General features: G+C 37.1%; 1 protein-coding gene and 3 non-coding genes across 4 annotated transcripts; 3 read left to right on the top strand and 1 right to left on the bottom strand.

Annotated features, from left to right (window-relative positions):
- The first annotated feature begins 400 nt into the window (after nt 1–400).
- Nucleotides 401–2567, top strand: LOC118268571 (carcinine transporter-like). Its single transcript, XM_035583108.2, has one exon. It carries the CDS (start codon nt 457–459, stop codon nt 2164–2166), a length of 1710 nt encoding a protein of 569 aa, XP_035439001.2. The 5' UTR covers nt 401–456; the 3' UTR covers nt 2167–2567.
- Nucleotides 2568–6318: 3751 nt separating this feature from the next.
- On the top strand, nt 6319–6511 carry LOC126912778 (U2 spliceosomal RNA). Its single transcript, XR_007707430.1, has one exon. It is a non-coding gene; the product is annotated as a U2 spliceosomal RNA (small nuclear RNA).
- A 1142-nt stretch (nt 6512–7653) lies between these two features.
- On the top strand, nt 7654–7846 carry LOC118275946 (U2 spliceosomal RNA). The gene has a single exon (XR_004783632.2). It is a non-coding gene; the product is annotated as a U2 spliceosomal RNA (small nuclear RNA).
- Nucleotides 7847–8542: 696 nt separating this feature from the next.
- LOC118268011 (U2 spliceosomal RNA) lies at nt 8543–8735 on the bottom strand. The gene has a single exon (XR_004782990.2). It is a non-coding gene; the product is annotated as a U2 spliceosomal RNA (small nuclear RNA).
- Between the last annotated feature and the right edge of the window lie 11082 nt (nt 8736–19817).

Raw genomic sequence — 19817 nt, 5'->3', positions numbered from 1 at the left:
ATTGTTTGTACGGATAATATTCGCGTTATGGATAAAAGTTGCCTAAGTCATCTTTAGGGAGTACTTTTCTAACCGCCTTAGCGTGACTTTTATTAAATATTGACTGTCTTTGCTTGTACGTCATCTTTACCAGAATAAATGTTTACACAAGAAAACGATTCTAAAATTAAATTGTCCTTTTACAGAAGTCATTAAAAGGTTTAGTTACGCGACGTAATAACCCACCATATAAATCATATGGAAAATACCTAATCCCTATCATTCCATTATTAGATCCATCGCGTCAAAGATAACCAATATTTATTTGCGAAAGCCTTCGACAAACTTCAATTACAAGTTTAGCATGCTATCTTTGTCAATAACGTTACCGACATTATAAAAGACGAACCGAATAATTGTTTAATTAGTATAATAAAGTTTGTTGAAGAGGACGCACAAAGGGAAACAAAAACAAAAATGGCTGCAAAAACCAATATCACAGAAATAGAAAACAAACTGGACAAAACAAACGAAACTGTTGACTACGATGACCTCATAACAGCCGCTGGTGAATGTGGGCGTTATCAAATACTCCTCTTCTTTTCAACGTTTCCCTTCTACATTTTTGGAGTCTTCGTCTACTTCTCTCAAATGTTCATGACAGAAGCTTCTCCCAACCATTGGTGTAGAATCCCTGAACTAGAAAATCTAACAGCCATAGAACGTAGAGACCTTGGTGTGCCCAAAGATGAAAACGCAAGATTTGGATACTCTCAATGTCAAATGTATGCAGTCAATTGGACCGAGGTATTAGCGACAAGTCAAACGCCTGACCCAACATGGAATACAGTACCTTGTCAATATGGATGGGAATTCAACAAAACAGAGATACCCTACCCCACCCTGTCAAGCGATTTTGAATGGGTCTGTGACAAGAATAGTTATCAAGCAACAGCTCAATCGATATTCTTCGTTGGGTCTATACTAGGAGGATTCGTTATTGGATGGGTTGCTGATCGTTTCGGAAGAGTACCAGCTGCTGTAATTAGCAATCTACTGGGCTGCGCAGGAGGCGTTGCCAGTATTTTCGCCCAAAACTTGATTCAATTTTCTGCTGCAAGATTTATTATGGGTATGGCTTATGACAATTGCATGATTATGGCATACTTACTAATTATAGAATACGTTGCCCCTAAATATAGAACTATATTGGCGAATCTGTCGTTTGCCATATTTTACTCTCTAATAGTGACCATATTCCCATGGATCATCCTTGCCTGCGGTCACTGGAAGACAATTGGTCTAGTCACTAGTCTACCTTTAGCATTAGCTCTTTTAACGCCCTTGTACCTGCCTGAGAGTCCGAGGTGGTTACTGTCAAAAGGTCGCATTGATGAGGCCGTGAATAAAATTCTGGTAATCGGTCGGATCAATAAGAAGGAAATACCACCAAAATTGATTGAACAATTTAAACTATCAGCAACGAATGCGAAGGAAGAACAATCAGAGAGTTGTTTGGAAGTTCTGAAGAGACCAGTCATGAGAAAAATGTTTATATTAATTTGTATTGAATTTATGTGTTGTACTATCGTGTTCGATGGGCTGGTGAGAAGTATTGGTCAATTAGATTTTGACTTTTTTATGTCCTTCTCATTAGTATCTTTTACTGAATGCCCTTCAATGATCATCGTGGCGTTTGTAATGGACTGTTTAGGCAGAAGATGGCTGACTATTATCGTTATGGCTGTTAGCTGTGTATTCTGCATACTGACTGTATTCGCTAGTGGAATACAGTCAGTAATATTTGCTGTTGTTGCGAGGTTTGCTGTGAACATGTCATACAGTGCCGCCATGCAGTGGGCTGCTGAGTTACTGCCAACGTCTGTGAGAGGATCGGGCGTTTCAATAGTACATATTTGTGGTTACTTAGCCACAGTACTGTCTCCATACATTGTCTACTTGAAGGAGTACGTATACTGGCTTCCACTAATTGTGGTGGGATCTGTTGCTGGATTGGGTGCACTGGTTGCCTTAGGCTTGCCAGAAACAGCTAGAAAGGACATGCCGCATACATTCGATGATGCAGAAGAATTGGCTAAGAATCAAAAACTATGGACTTTACCGTTTTTGGAAATGAAGAAACAGAAAAAAGGCGAAGTCAATGAATGTTTTGAATCAGAATTGTGAAATGTTTGCATGAACATTCATTACTCTGAGCGTTAATTGAAAACTAAAATTGTATTTCAGTGTTTGTTTACTGCAATGGCTGCATTGAGTTTAATCTGAAATCAAATATTAACGTCAGAGTAATTATCAAAACAATGTGGAATTATTTACTATTCATACTAAATGCTGCAATCTTTATTTTAAGTAAATGTGCACCAAAACAGTATAATACAACGGTAAATAGCATTTGTACGTAACATATTAATGTATATTATGTACTTCTATAAAAATGGCGGTGCCGATTGCTTACCATCAGGTGATCCGTCGGCTCGTTTACCGGTGTATTCAATAAAAACAAATAAAAGAACCATTAGACAGCAGCATTTTAAATAAAAAAATAGAATATACACAGTATCAAACCACCTTTCTCTTTTATTTAATCCTACATTTCTCCAAACCCTTTCAAATTTACGAATCCTTATAATATAACCATACCTCTTAATAAAACATTGTTTCGGGTCTGGGTGTGATGGGTATGTGAACTTGTTTGTTTCACCGACACAAGAGAAAATCACAGGAGAAAATGTCGCACCTACTACACAGGAGAAAATCCTAGTGTGGAGCAACGTTTTTAAAAAAGAAAATAAAATATACCTTAATACCATACCTTAATAAAACATGCACCTATCAAACAAGATCCAACAACCAAACGAAAAACGTTCTACCATTTAAACGGCATTTTACTTTTTTTATTAGAGAGTAGTAATAAAATCGGACCACTCGTTCGCTAGTTCCCCTGTGATCCGAACGATTTTAATATTCAATCATGAACAGTTCCGCGGATATGACGTGAATAAGTAATGCTAGTTCGAATCCAATATAACTGCTGAATGGTAGATCAGGAAAAAATTATAGGTTCTGCTAGAAGTTAATGGCTGAATTTTATTTGTATTTTTGTGTAGTGAATAAGAACTATCTAAAACACGAACTTAAATGATGCGGTTGATCCGGAGCTGCGGACTACCTAGCGGGTTTACCGGGGTTCCGGCTCGAAAAGCAGGAGTAGGAACGGGGTGGTTTTTAGTCAGTAAGAGTCTGACACACCCTCTCGCCCAGGACGGGAGAAGTCATTGAATGATTTTCCCCCCTTAAAAAAAAACTAGAGAGTAGAGGTTTTTAAAATGACTGTTAATACAAGAAATATGGTCGATATCATGGGATTCAAACGGTTTTACGTGTTCAATCTAAAGCCAATTGGAACGGAGGCTAAGTATATTCATAGCTATCACACAGGATCATAAGTTAGATATTCCAGGCTCCTATTCTTACAACTAATAACTCGACAGTCGTAATATTGACCACTCGAACAGACTGTTTAAGCTTCAACATACACACAGCACACCAACCACCAAATAACACACTCGTATGCAGCAGTTTATATTCATAATCATACAAACACAAAACAGTTTCACATGAAACTATATATTTGTATCAACAAGCGAGTCAAACATGATGTTACAAAAATAGCTAACGTGTTCAACTGAATAAATAAAAATACATCAGTTCAAAACATTGAATTTCTGCTTACTGGACTCGAAACTTTCGATTACATACACACATAACTGCATGCTTTATACCAATATATATAAACAGGTGCAGAAGTAAATATCTAAAGGTCAGTCATGGCCTATTGAAACAGGGGCGAACCAATTGCCAATCACAGGGAACAATAGTGTACCTCAGGGAATATCCAGAAACAATGACAAATCCTGTATACTTCTGAGGATTTATCAATCACTAGCTGTTGCTCTGGCTTTGCACTGTTTCTGAGAAAATCAAAAATACGTGTCTAATATTTCAAAATTAACTTCAAGACTGACATTTAAATAAAAAATTGGTCATCTACCCTATTTTGTGCAGTCGTTCGAGAGTTATGCGACTACAAAGTTACGTTTTAGAAATTATTTTTTATTTAACGTTTCTTAACACAAACGCTTGCAAAGTTTCCTCTCGACTCTAGTCAAAACATCGCACCATTTCTAAATAACTGAAACGACAACCCACTGAAGAATCCCACAAAATAAAACCTTATTACACATAGTCAATATAAAAATAAATAGACCCGAAACATAAGTTGGACATTCGAAGTAATTGGCTCTGATAAACTCATTATGGATATCTCAACTACATTAGGATTACCGATATAGTAAGTGGACTTATATAAGTAATACATAAGTAAGTACATAAGTTCCGTCTTTCAAAGTAAACGAACTACTTTCTAAGTACTGACAGACCTAATGACCGTAAAGAAGGAAAAGCATTTGGAAAAAATCTCGTACAAATATAATCAGTAAGTTTCCTTTGGGGAATTAGAAGTAAATGTGTCACGTACATCCTATTTGGTTCAGGGATTTTTTGTTTATTTTGTGAAATTAATTATTATAACGTCCAAGTTGATTGATTTGGTTGTCGAGTGGTCGTAAGTGCAACTGCAAAGGAACTAAGATTTGATTCTCAGTTGGGGCATATAGTAGGTAATAATATATAGCAGCAACTTTTTTTAGGTGTGAAAATCTTACCATGACTTCTCCCGCCTAGGGCAAGGGGAGAAGGAGTGTTAGACTCTTACTGACTAAAAACCACCCCGTTTCCGGCGTTAGCCGGAGCCCCGGTTACCGACTAGGTAATCCGCAGTTTACTCTAGTTTCCTACCTGACGTTCTGCTTACTATGTGTATGTTTTTAGATTAAAAAAATACAAACAAAACTCGGTATTGGATTAATACCAGGCTTGTGTCAAAAATCCAGCTCAAGTTACAATTTCAAACCTATATCGACCTTATCCCACATCAATGTTCCTAAAACACGCCAAATATTTTTTAATCAACACAACAAAACACACGTTCCATAAAGCAGAGCTTTCAACCCTCGCTCTAAACTTTTCAACTTTATCTTGTACGGCATAAAGTTTAAATTAATTCCTTTTATTCTCCGCCCGCGTATTTTCTTTTATACTCTATTCAACACATCAGACTCATGCTATTACCGTACAAGTACATTCCGAGTAAAGCAATAAAAATTGCCTCAAATGACTTGAGATTCTGACAAATGGTTGCAATTTTTCCAACTTTATTTTCTAATCCTACGTCTTATTGTTCAGGGTATAGAGGTCATTGTTGCATGGCGTGGTTGTTTTTTAGGAATAATTTTCCTTTGCCTTCTTGTATCCTTTGCAATGTTCGCGGTATGGGTCGTATCCTCTATGGGATTTCGTTTTGATGATAAATTGTTCCGATTTGTTTCCTTCGCGGAAGGAAAGTCACAGGTTAATTTATTTTTTTAATAAGAGTTGGATGTTTTTGTTTATCAGTTGACTTCATCGGGTAACCAAGTAAAGAACTTAAACTCGCTTGACATTAAACGTGGTCCGGTTCCACTTTCAATGAGATAGCAAATAAATGGTTAGAGAGTTGAATTGAAAACTTTATTGAAATCAAATTACACAAAGAGGTGTTGTAGAAGTCTAAAATCATATATGTAACTGAAATACGATTCCATGATCTAAATAATATTTGTGTGAAGACTTAAAACTCATGTGACGTTATAAAATATGAAAAAGTCTGAAGACCAATGAATGACTTGTATAAAAAAAAACAATAAACATGACATTGAACGAATTGAATATGACGGAAAAGCACAAATAAAATCCGAAAAAACCAACCATTATTTTTGTACAATAAAATTTTCGCAAATATAAAAGAAAACGGTAGGAAATGAAGACGCTCATCAATCACGACAAAACGGATTTGCTGATCTACCAACAGGTGAAGCCAAAGTCATCTGTCACGATATATCTGAGGGAGACGCAGTGACTAGCACAATGTCGGGTATTTGTAGTTACTGTGCTAGTAATATTCAGCAAGCAAAGCATTGTTGCCACGGCCAAGGCCATCGAGAGCTTACGGAGGGGACGATGTGAGACAACAATGGCAACAGCTGGGTTTCAACAAAGAACAGAAAGAACTGTTTTATGAACAGGGGATTGGGGTACTTACCGATGTTTAGTTCTCCGAAACATCAATAGATGGCACTGTGCAATGACGTCACATTCCTGAATCGCGGTGTTAAGATTCTCCGCGAGTGAATGACCCTCGCCGGTATTCCACAGTTCGGTATCGCTTCTCGGCCTTTTGGCTAAGATCAAAGTGTAGTATCTGTTCTTTTCAGCTTAATATCTGAAAGTTCCCTCACTGAGGGACCAGTATATTAAACTGATTTTTGTAAACTGACGGGATGTTCGGGGCTCGCTCCACTCCCGTCACGGGTCGGCCCGGCATTGCAGTGCCGCCGGGATCGGCCCACAGAAATACTTGAAAATCTACGTTCTTAACACGATATACAGACGGTACGTTTTCATATTGTAACTGAAATCTTAATTTAATTTTTTTTAAACTTAATCTTTACATATAATAAATCTATAGATGGGTAAATTCTGTACAGATTGAAAAAAATAATTATTGTAAAAGATTGAAACAATAAATTATTAATATATTTTTTTTGTCTGTCTGTATATTCAGGCATCACGTGAAAACTAACGGTTCGATTTCGATTAAACTTGGTATAATTATACCTTATTATCCTGGGTATAAAATAGGATACTTTTTACCCTGGAAAAATACGTAGAAAAAAATCGTAATCAGATTTATACTACAGAACGCGAGATCAACAGCAGTAGCTCAATATCTCCTTAATTATTATGGGCCTAGCCGTATTTGGGTCCAATAGATATTTATAAGATGTCATTGTCAGAGTTACTCAAAATGGAGAAATAAAACATCCACGCGAAGACCGACATCCGCGTGGACGAGATCGCGGGCGGAAGCTAGTATTTAAATATTCTTAAAAATAATATCGGTGAAATGTGAGTGAAGTATACAATTCGTCATTATATAAGATAGTACTTACTTTCCCACTAATAATGTAAGTAACACAGTAACATGATATTGAATGAATTGAATATGACGCAAATAAAATCCGGTTTCTTAATAAAAAACCAACCATTATTTTTGTACAGTAAAATATTTGTAAATATAAAAGAAAACGGAAGGAAATGAAGACACTCATCAATCACGACAAAACGGATTTGCTGATCTACAAACAGGTGAAGCCAAAGCCATCTGTCACGATATATCCGAGGTAAACGCAGTGACTAGCACAATGTCTTATATTTATAGTTACTGTGCTAGTAATATTCAGCAAGCAAAGCATTGTTGCCACGGCCAAGGCCATCGAGAGCTTACGGAGGGGACGTGAGATAACAATGGCTACAGTTGGATTTCAACAAAGAACAGAAAGAAATGTTGTTATGAACAGGGGATTGGGGTACGTACCCACGTTTAGTTCTCCGAAACATCAATAGATGGCACTGTGCAATGACGTCACATTCCTGAATCGCGGTGTTAAGATTCTCCGCGAGGTAACGACCCTCGCCGGTATTCCACAGTTCGGTATCGCTTCTCGGCCTTTTGGCTAAGATCAAAGTGTAGTATCTGTTCTTTTCAGCTTAATATCTGAAAGTTCCCTCACTGAGGGACCAGTATATTAAACTGATTTTTGTAAACTGACGGGATGTTCGGGGCTCGCTCCACTCCCGTCACGGGTCGGCCCGGCATTGCAGTGCCGCCGGGATCGGCCCACAGAATTACTTGAAAATCAATCATGTGAATATTACGTGATCTGAAATTATGGGACGTGTAATGTATATTGAAATGCTGACATAATGACGTAGTGTCGTGGTGACCCAGAGGTTTACCACGTCCTCTTCGCATGGGTGTCTTCCGAGTTATTATTCCCCTTGTTACTTATGTCTATTTAGACACTACTGACAAACATTGAAGAAAAATACCATGAGGAAACCTGGGCTTATAATAAAATTAGTAGTTTGAAATCGCCAACACGCATGAAGCACGCCCTGGTAATTAATACTCAAACCTTCTCCATGCTTAAAGAGGCCTTTAGCCAGCACTTGCCACTTATAGGCTGTTAATGTATAATATAATGATTGGCAAATATTTTGACTACGATAACGACATAGATAAGAGTTTTAAATCAACCATGCAAACCATATGGCGCTCAATTCAATTTTAAGCTATCTCTGATTTCAATGACATTTAGGACATAAGGGCGAAAAGTGAATGTTGCATTTAAAACAGTGTCTTTCAAAGAATAAAAGACGTATTGTTACATAAAGTTACAAGTAGTGTATAAGTGACTATTATGACAATTCTTATTGGTTTCGACGAAAGGAAACAAACGTGGACCGTAAACAATGCCTACTATGTTACTTATACTATTCGTGGAGAATGGTTAACTGTGTTAAGAACGTAGATTTTCAAGTAATTCTGTGGGCCGATCCCGGCGGCACTGCAATGCCGGGCCGACCCGTGACGGGAGTGGAGCGAGCCCCGAACATCCCGTCAGTTTACAAAAATCAGTTTAATATACTGGTCCCTCAGTGAGGGAACTTTCAGATATTAAGCTGAAAAGAACAGATACTACACTTTGATCTTAGCCAAAAGGCCGAGAAGCGATACCGGACTGTGGAATACCGGCGAGGGTCATTCACTCGCGGAGAATCTTAACACCGCGATTCAGGAATGTGACGTCATTGCACAGTGCCATCTATTGATGTGTCGGAGAACTAAACGTGGGTACGTACCCCAATCCCCTGTTCATAAAAACAGTTCTTTCTGTTCTTTGTTCAAACCCAGCTGTTGCCATTGTTGTCTCACATCGTCCCCTCCGTAAGCTCTCGATGGCCTTGGCCGTGGCAACAATGCTTTGCTTGCTGAATATTACTAGCACAGTAACTATAAATACCCGACATTGTGCTAGTCACTGCATCTTCCTCAGATATATCGTGACAAATGGCTTCACCTGTTGGTAGATCAGCAAATCCGTTGTGTCATGATTATTGAGCGTCTTCTCATTCTTATAATATTTTCTTTATATTTGTGGAGCGCTTACCGTTTGCATGGATAAACAATGGTTGATGGTTTTAACATTTCCGACTGTCAGCAGATATCTTCTTAGCAACTGGATTTATATTAATTTACATCTAACTAAATAAACAAACAATAAAGTCCAAATAGATGTTTAATAAAGGTAAGTGTATTAACGTAAAATTTTAAAACAAAAAAAAACAATAACCCTTTTCGACCCGAACATTTAGACAGTTGATTTTAGTATTTGTAGTTGATTTTTTTTAAGGGTAAAATCACCATTCAAGCCCAATTGTTTTCTCTATCTTCCTTAATAAATTGTTGACCATCAGTCACTGAGGTACATTCGGGTCTGCTCGTGTCGTTACCATGACAGGCTCCAGTGAAATATGGACCATTCACTGTCCAGAATTTAAAATATAGCCGGCCATTTACCTATTGTGGAAAAAATCTGACGAACGAGTGTTGTCAGCGATTTATGTTTGCTGAGAGCTACGAGTATTTGCTGGAATAGTAAACAGTGCTGGATAGATAAATTAGGCATATCTTCTGATGTTCCTTGATAAATAGATGTGGTGTACTTTTCGTAAGCAAGTATTTAATGTCTTACATAAGATTAATATTATTAAAAAGACTTCGCTTCAGCCCTAATCTAAGTTCGTAGGGAATCAAGATTTGCATTCTACGAACTACTAATGTTCAACGGCGTATTAGTCGTCAGTGGTAATAAAAACTATCCACAAATCCAGTCAACATTTTAACAAACCAATATACACAATTTTAACCCAAAATAGAATACTAAAACAGTAAAATAACAAAATATAAATGGCATTAGACCACATTTCATACATTTAATGAATATCTGCGGCGAACCGGAATACCGGATTTCATAAATGACCAAATGTAAACATTTTTAAAATGAATAGTTTATTTTACTGTACGTTTCGTTATATTTGGTGTATTTGTTTTATCAATAGGTACAATTTTATCAACGAAATTAAATGTAAATGTTTTTATGTTTTCATAAATAATTCAATTCATATGTAGGTACCTAATGCAATTGTGCGTATGTATTTTCATATACCTAAGCTTGTGAAATCAATTAATTGAATTTGAAATATTAATCATTCAACTGTAATTACAACTTGCTATCGTTTAGATTAAATGAAACTTTAACTGGGCACGACCGGAGTGATACCACGGTCTCACAGAAAACCGACGTGAAACTACGCTTGCGTTGTGTTTCGTTGTGTGAGTAAGGTTCCCAGAGGCCCAATTACCGCCCAAGAAGAACATTCCTTACACTCAAAAGGCTAGCAACGCACTTGTAACGTCTCTGGTGTTTCGGGTGTCCATGGGCGACGGCGATTACTTACCATCAGGTGATCCGTATGCTCGTATACCGCCTTATACGAAAACAAAATGTAAACGGATACAACATCACAAAAACTCCTTACGTTAACATTCTAAGACAATATGAATAGCAGCTTTTATTCATTTTACACTCAAATTGAAGATTCATGGAGCGAATAATCGCGTATTCCGTTCAAAAGGACGGATTATAAATTTGAATTCTCATCGCAACAAATTACGGCATGTCTGGAAGAAGATCCCAAGTTGCTCATTGGAATCACAATTTTACACGAAAACTGTAACAATTCTGATTATTCTATCCATCTTTTAATATGAAAATAATACAAGTTAGCCTTTCCAGTTATTCGCCTCAGAATTTCTTATTAAGTTGAGAATTTTGTTCCAGATTTTAAAATAAAATTAATATGAAAATTTTGCGGTTTTTGTGGGTCGTAAACGCGACATATTTTATATATAACCGTAAAACACGCCTACCGTTCTACAAATCCTCTTATCTACTTCTTCAAAAGTAACAGATGTAAGCAAGTTTACACAACAGAAGAACAAGATTTATAGGTATAAAGACCTCTTTTATAAAAACCTCAAACTTTAAGGTCTGACCTCAGCTATCTGACTTATCTGTATCGGTATCTTGTTAGAAGTTTCCCGATTATTTTCGGAGCCTAAACCGATTCTGGGGGCCTGAGGTTTAAGTAGTTCGACCTAGATTAGCTTTGACATCGTCTAATCTGTTTGCTTTCGATTAGTAAGCTAATTTTAGATCCCTTTTTGAACGGAAATGACAAGATTAAAATCAAGATTTAACTATGATACGCTCAACCACATTGTTCAGTCTGCATTCTGCTTCTCAGTGAATATGGGTCCCAGGCGTTACTTGAAAGTAGTCGGGTAGACCTCATGAGTTCAGTTTTCGTAACTAAGGTTTAAATTCTGTATGGTAATTTTATTTTAATTATAAAAATAGGTCAGCTTAAATTTTACTATCTTGTTCAAATATTAATTCCATAACATTTCAAATTTTCGGTTATAAGTTTATCGCCAGTATGTGGCTTCGTGTTCGTGCACCATTATTCATCATGGATATAATAGGAGCTATCTAACCATCACTATTTCTGAGAAATAAACTATAGGCGTGTTAGGTTGGGTCGTGTCATTATGCCCATTAAGACTCTATGTACCTATAACTGCCGATTTCAAAAACCGATCTGAATCAAAAATCTTTAGATTAAAATCGATTTTTGACATTATTTCTATAGAGTTTCTGTTAAAAATTAAGATCGATCCAAAGATTTTCAGAAATTAGGTATAGGTGTGTTAGGTCTGTTATTATGCAGTTAAGGCTCTATAAGTCTATATTGGTACTAAAACACATTGTTTCAGACAATTACTATACTTTCGTATTGCAATAAAGCCAATAAACTTCCCATAAATCACAGAAAACTAGTTCAGCCAACATTTAACCTTGTCTACAGCTCAAAACCAAATACTAACTCGCAAGTGGCACCCGAAGTATCGCCGCACGTGCCCGTAACACGCGCTTCATTAAATACGTGTTGGAGATTATCCGCACCGATATCTTTCTCAACAATATTAACTACATTTTCAACGAAATTTTCTTGTATTTGTAATAGAATTAAAGTCTTTAAGGTTGAAATTTGGTATTCTGTAATTACTAAAACGTTACTTACTATATTCGGTGCTATTATTTTTATGAAGATCTCTTAACTGGATTGATGTCATCAGAGATGTGCTCTGTAGCTATGCTACGAAGATGTAATAGCTAAGCCTTGAAACTATGTCTGGAGCTGCGGACTACATAGCGGGTTTATCGGGCCTCCGGCTCGAAAAGCAGAAGTAAGAACGGGGTGGTTTTTAGTCAGTAAGGAGTCTGACACTTCCACCAGTGTCGCCTTGCCCACGGCGAGAGACTTCCAAAGAATGATTTTCCCCATTAAAAGCCTTCAAGCTATGCTGCCGTTTCCACTGTGACTCTGTGACCTATAAAACATTTTCGTTAGATAATCTACTATTGCATTCTTCTTTAACATTACTCTCTATCCTAAAAAGCAAGCATAAGATGACATGAGAGTGATGGAACAGAGAGTGCAACACTAAAGTAGGTGTTATATAGTTTTGTTTAACACTATAACAGCTCTAAGTCTAAAATAAACGTCTGCCTGTAGACATTATAATAACAAAGTTTAACATAGTGTCCTGGGATTAGTGTCGGCAAGCTGCGTGACTTCCACGTACACCTAGCTCACGTCGAGATGGAAGATAGGAAAAATAAACGATATAGGTATATGTTATTTTGTATATTGCTGTCTACGTCGTTCTTTATTCTATACTATCTTTAAATGATTTAATAAAATTACGAGTAGTTAATTCAAGTAGGAAGTTATAATATTTGTGTAGTTTTTTTATGGTATGATTCGGTAAACGAGCAGACGGATCACCTGATGGTAAGCTATCGCCGCCGCCTATGGGCATTCGAAACCAGAGGCGTTATTAGTGCGTTGCCTTTTAAGGGCTTAGGAATTTAAAGGTTATCGGGAATTATTGTGTGAGTGTTGGAGTTATTGTCATTATCTAACTTATGCAAAAACTCCATATGGATACAGTAATAATTTCGGTCAAAATCTAACTGTTAAAATTAAAGTTAAAGCAGAAGAAAGTAATACACAACTAATATTAAATAACTATTCCCTAAACCAGCGAACTTCTAGCTAAACCGAAACATTGAGAGCCGGTCCGACTTCACGAGTCAACAGTCAAGACACAGTTGTGCACCTAACTTCTAAATTATACGCAGCTTTGCACCAACTTACAAGTGAAATGTCTAGTTCAAGGAATAGAAATTGAAATTCAAAGAAAGTTTAAACTTCTGTATAATTCTTCGGTACGTTAGACTTAACTTAAGAGTTAAAGTGAAAGAGTTTTATCGAGTTTTAGTACGAATTGTGTTAGTTCTTGTTGCTCGAGTGTTAGATTAAGCCAAGGATACACTAGGGGAAAAATACACACCACAGATGGAGCCTAGTAGGGCTGATCCGGAGCTGCGGACTACTGTGTATGCTTCATAATTAGCAGTTATACATAACAGCAACTTGAATTGTTAAGTAATAAAAAAGTTGGGACTAATTTAAACTTTGGAACTTCTTTGTTTGACTTTTAAAAGAAAGTACATACAAAGGTCTTACTGAAAACAAATAATTTAAAAAAGGTAATTTAAAAAACTAAAAAACCCGACTGCGTTTCTTTATAACATGAAAATGAAAAAACCCTAAAACAAGGATACAAGAAAAATTTAAGCAGTCGGGACCCAATCTAAATATTATGTTTTCTAGAATTATGGCTTTCTAGAATGGGTCCCGACTGCTTAAATTTTTCTTGTATCCTTGTTTTAGGGTTTTTTCAGTTTCATGTTATAAAGAAACGCAGTCGGGTTTTTTAGTTTTTTAAATTACCTTTTTTTATTTTATTTTCTTTTAGTTTTATTATGTATTATATTTTGATATATCTAGTGTCACTCTCACAGTAAATACGAATCAAACCACATCTCTCAAGCCAAAATCCATCGAGTCGTTCAGGCTAGAGAGTGGGAAATATTCGAATTTGGCGCCAAAAATCCGCCATTTTGATTTTTTAAACATTTTGATATATCCAGTGTCACTCTCACAGTTAATACGAATCTAACGACACCTCTCAAGTCAAAATCCATCAAGCCGTTTAGGCTGCAGAGCGTGCCAAACAATTATACATACATACATACATACATACATACATACATACATACTCTCGAAAAACATAACCCTCCTTCTGGCGCAGTCGGGTAAAAATAAATAATGATGTTACGCGAATTTCCTTCAATCATTTATTTAACAGGACTTCTACCCACTAAATGGACAGACGACCTGATTAAGGTTGCAGGAAGCCGCTGGATGCAGGTCGCTTCCAACCGGCTTATCTGGAAGTTGAGTGGCAGTGGACCTCTTGTAGCTGATATGATAATGAAGATGATGATGATATATTTAACAGTTTTGTAGTACAAGCAGATAAAACGATTGACGTAGGTAAGTATTTATAAGTATAAAACACACCCCATCAATTGTCTGCTAATGAGTAAACAAAACAGCCATCTTCTTACATTTTCTATGATCCCTGTCAAGCGTTTGACTGTGAACAACAAAATCTCCTTGACCTTTCTCCCTGATTGATTTATGATTGAATTACTAAATCATTATACGGCCTTGTTATTTCGCACTCAAAAATGTTGTCCGTAAAATGAAAATTTTGTTGTCGACCTGTTTCAGATTCTTTGTTAACTAAAGTTTATTTAAATGAGCATTTTTATTAAATTAGCCTTAATGAGAATTGTTTTCTGGAGTTTTTTTTTTTATTAGGAGAATTGTTGAAGGAGGTACCTAGGTATACGTACCTAGGTAGGTAGGTAGGTAGGCTAGGTAGGTCACAGAAATAAGCACATTTGTTCATCGAGTGAATTAATGAGTAGATAGTAGGTATGTCTAAGTAATCTTGTCTAAAGTCTTGAATCTCCGAGCCACCACGATTTTTAGACACCACTGACTGGCTAACGGTAAGGGAAAACAACAAACGTGAGGAAAACTGGGCTTATAATTGCTGATTATAAGTTTGAAATCGTCAACCCGCATTGAGCAAGTGTGGTGATAATTTGTTCAAACCGTCTCCGTGCGCGAAGAGGCAAGAGACATTTTGGTCAGCAGTGGCTACTTACAGGCTGTTGATGAGTACGTATGATACCTTGAAGGGTATCACCGGAGCAACATGGTTGACGTGTCATGTTTCTTTATAAGACATTTCCATACATACATTTTTTATGGATGGCACCTACCATTTCTAGGTTGAACAAAATATTTTTAAATATTTGATATACGACAGAAACTTATCACAGCTACAGAATTAAATGTACCATACATCTAAATTATCGTATAGAATACATAAAACAATAAATAATAATAAATTCACCACACAGCCTACAGACCATTAAACAAAAATGAAATCCCAAACAAATTGAGACCTTGACAAAATAATCGGTAGACATCAAGGTCATTTTTTTTTTTTTCACATCAAGGTCAGTGAAATGAGACGAAAAGCTCATAATTTCCACCAGCAATTTGACGTTCGCAACAATTTTAAACGGTACAAAACGTGTCGACGGGTCCCTATTAAAAATGCACAGCCACGATCTGTGAGTTCCGCAGTTTCACGCCGTTTGCCTTAATTGATGTTACTGATGCAAAATGGACTTATATACTGGATGTGCTTTGTTTTATGGATGAACTGGACCTTTTAGTAAATGATAAATGATGATAAATGATATTTATTTTTGCAAATAGGTTACAATGTAACTCTTTTACGCGTCAATCTCTTAAATAACTAGATGAGGCCAGCATTTCCTATCGGATTACTCTGAGAAGAAATGCCGAAACAAACTCAGAGGTCATAGTCTCTTTTAAAGTCCAGACAAAATCAATTAAAGATGTCGGAGAACCGTGCAAGTTGATTCTGTAGTGGTCTTTTGAGGAAAGAACAATAACAGTTTGAGCGGACCTTTAGTGTTGTTGTCACATATCACCTAATATTATAAAATATGTGAGTTTGCTATTGAATATAAAAACAGAACCTTCCTTAAAACTTCAATCTTCGATTTTTTGTAGCGATACCGTGGGCGAGAGCCATTAGGGTCTGTCAATCATATTTTAAATAATTAATCACACTAATATTATAAATGTGAAAGTTTTTTCATTTGGATGTTTGCCTGATCCGGAGCTGCGGACTACCTGGCGGGTTTACCGGGGCTCCGATTCGAAAAGCAGGAGTAGGAACGGGGTTTACTCAGTAAGAGTCTGACACTCCCTCTCGCCTCGCCCAAGGCGAGAAAAGCCATTGGATGATATTGCCCCCTCAAAAAAAAAAAAAAGGGTTATTGGGGAATCGGAGATTGGGAATATCAGAAAGGGGGCAATTGGGCCTCCAGTAACCCCACCCACACACACTTAAATAACGCTTGATAAACTACTTTCGCGATATAATACTCTCACATTTTTATAATTGGACATATTTCACAGCTGAGTATTGAATCCATCACATTTTACTTTGATGTTTAAGCAAATAGATACCTTATTTACCTTCCATTTGCATATAATTTGAGTACGCGTTCCGCTTGTATATTTATTTAGTCCCCGAGATATCGTGTTGGCACTTGCCTCACTAATGAGTCCTACTACACTCTTGTCCACTGAATAAAACCTGGATTAAGTACGGTGCGCAGGAAAATGTGGATGGAAATAGAAACATGTTGTTTTTTTAAATATAACATTATGCCACATTCTTTTTTTTGCAAGTGTGAATATTGTTTTGTGAATATTGTTGCCATGGATATTGTTGTATGATGATAAATGATAACTTTGAAATACTTACTTAAGATTTCAGGACTTATAAAGTGCTAATTTAAAAATGATATGCCTCGTTAGCTGAGCCGGACAAGGGGTCGCGGGTTCGATTCCCGGGTCGGGCAAAGTATTACTGGGCTTTTTCGGTTTTTCTAAAATTTCTCAGTAGGCACGGGGTCTGGATGTGCCCAGTATATGGTAAAAAATTCACTCCCTATTACAGGAACTTATAACACAAATGATGAAAAGTGGGTGTACATTGTAATAGCGGCATTACGTGCCGTAATGTCCACCTCTGCCTAGCCCTTCGGGGATAAAAGGCGAGACGTTTTTTTTAATTGTAGTACTTAACAGAAAACCATTACTTAAGTAGATACTACAGTCATACAGATTATGCCCCGTATACACAAAATTACAAAAATATTTTTGTTGCCTCCATTCAGACCCGCACTTGACGGACTTTCATACAAATTCTTATTGAATAGCTATTTTTAGATCGGAGGTGAAACATGGCCGGGTTGCGTAAGGTACAAAAGGTCTTTTAATTCAGGGTTCCAGGTCAGCACAGCTGGTAACCAAAGAAATGTACCATCTGTTATCATGTTGGCTCAGCATATTCTTTTGAATACCAGCTAAAGTGATCTCATTGGATTGAGGTTGGCATACAATGGTTAGAACGAAATGGTGACTTTGAATCGACGCCGCCGCCCATTGAGCAAGCGTGGCGATTTATGCTCAAACCTTTTCTGAGTGAGAAGAGGCTTTTGGTCAGCAGTGGCCACTTATAAGCTGTTGATGGTGATGATGATGACGCTTGACATATGGTTCATATTTTGTGTGAAGTCTCTTAATTTGATCCTCAGGTCAGACAAATACTTTTTTTTGAGACAAACCCGCCACAGCCGCCCATACCGCTGCAACTACTGTAAGCCAGGATCTAGTGTAGATACTACCATGAAAACACCGGAACATTGAAGTCCGGCGCGGCCCAGGGATTGAATGAATGTTTTGGAATTGGATCCCGCAACGAAATAAATCGGAAGATGTTATTAGAGGAGAAGAATCAGACATGGTACTGCATACTTTCTGTAAATTTTGTCATTTAAACTGTAAAATAAACAAATCCTTCTTTGCATGCCGTACTCGTGATTCAGTATTCAGCATGCCCTCATTATGGTCCTCTATGCCACACATCCGAATGAAATCAATGCGAGTCGCGTTACTATACATAGACTATAGTCTATCTAGATTCTACGAAATGTTTTCTTTTTAATTTAAAAAACTCGCCTCGTTGACTCGCTCTGGCATATTCTCCTGTGTCGTGGGTGTATTTACAAACATACAACCTCACATACACATGACACCCAGACCCGAAACACTGCATGCGGTAATCGAACCCGTTGCACGTTACGCGGCAGCGTAGTGTGGTTGCCCTGCCACCACGCTAACCTACCCTTTTACTTGAAATACCGACCTCAACGAGTATAATCAATAAAATTAGTCAAAGTCAAAGCATTTATTTCAATCCTAAATTAGACACTTTTAAAACGTCAAATTGTATAGTTTGTCAGTGAAGTGCTCGTTCCAAAGTGTAGCTTCGAATGGAGAAGAATTCATAGGATCATCTGTACCTATGTTTGCTAAGAGCGTAGTTTCTAGCAAAAGTAGCGTCCATCGCCAGAAACAAATGTAGGTATTATTAGAACTTATAACGGGATATTTACCATGTTTATTCATTTTATCGAGTTAATCCGTGAACATGGCGCTTGCAACAGTGCCGAAATATCAGAAACTCGATAAAATGAATAAACATGGTAAATATCCCGTTATAAGTTCTAATAATAGTGTTAGTGACCATGTCAGTTTAAAAACTTAAATGTAGGTAACAACAAAACCAAATTTCTACTAATTTCTCCAGTTTATATAATAGGACTGCCAAAGTTTTGTGAACTGTACGTCCGCTCATTAGCTCCCAACTAAACACGACGCGTCCGTTGTGACGCGCGTCAAATTACCTACCTCAACGTGCCGCGTCACTCGCGTCTCGTGTCGACTCGCGTCAATCACGTCACTGTGTCACGTTGCAGATTAAAACGTAATTGTCACGTTGATTGTGACGTTTCGTGTTTCACGCTGATTGTTGAGCGTAATTTTTGAAGCGAGCACAGATAATAGATTCCATGTATTTAACTTTTATTTTTAACTCAGTCTTTCCGTTTTCTCGTTGTTTATTTTTTTTTGTTTGTTATTAAAATGATGGTAAGCAATCGCCGCCGCCCATGGACACCCGAAACATCACAGGCGTTACAAGTGCGTTGCATTTAACGGTTGTTTGGGAATCGAGGATTAGGAAGGGGCAGTAATTGGGCCTCTGGTAACCTCACACAACGAAACACAACACAAGCGAAATTTCACGTCTGTTTTCTGCGAGGCCGTTTATTTGCTGAAAAAACAAAATTTGCCAGACGGAGAATCAAAACCAGAGATCAGAATTCGCAATTACGACTCCAAACCATTCCTTACATATGTGGCAGATGGTATACGTAAAATCGCTAATTAAATAATATACTAAAACTCAACCTTAAGGTTCAAAAAACATTCCCTACATATTTAACCTTCTCACTGAAAAAAATAAATCATATCTATAGTCAAAACGAACCGTGCCGGTAGCAAGAAGATTAGAAACACGTCACGTCAATTAAAACATTTTGCTGAAAGGATTAAATCTGATGAAGAGGTGTTATTTAATATCAACGGATAATAAGGCGTGGGAGTAGGATTATCATGTAACTCCTGGATTAATGCTTTCGGTACACGGGACTTGTGTGTTACATCTTCCAATTATTTTATTGACATGTACGTAA

This window comes from Spodoptera frugiperda, chromosome 29 (genome assembly GCF_023101765.2).
Source record: "Spodoptera frugiperda isolate SF20-4 chromosome 29, AGI-APGP_CSIRO_Sfru_2.0, whole genome shotgun sequence".
NCBI lineage: Eukaryota > Metazoa > Arthropoda > Insecta > Lepidoptera > Noctuidae > Spodoptera > Spodoptera frugiperda.
The sequence above is the reverse complement of the archived record's forward strand: the minus strand, read 5'-3'. Positions and strand labels throughout refer to the sequence as shown.

Bases quoted from the DNA above. Each gene is read 5' to 3' on its own strand.
- LOC118268571 (XM_035583108.2), top strand. From the start codon at position 457: ATGGCTGCAAAAACCAATATCACAGAAATAGAAAACAAACTGGACAAA.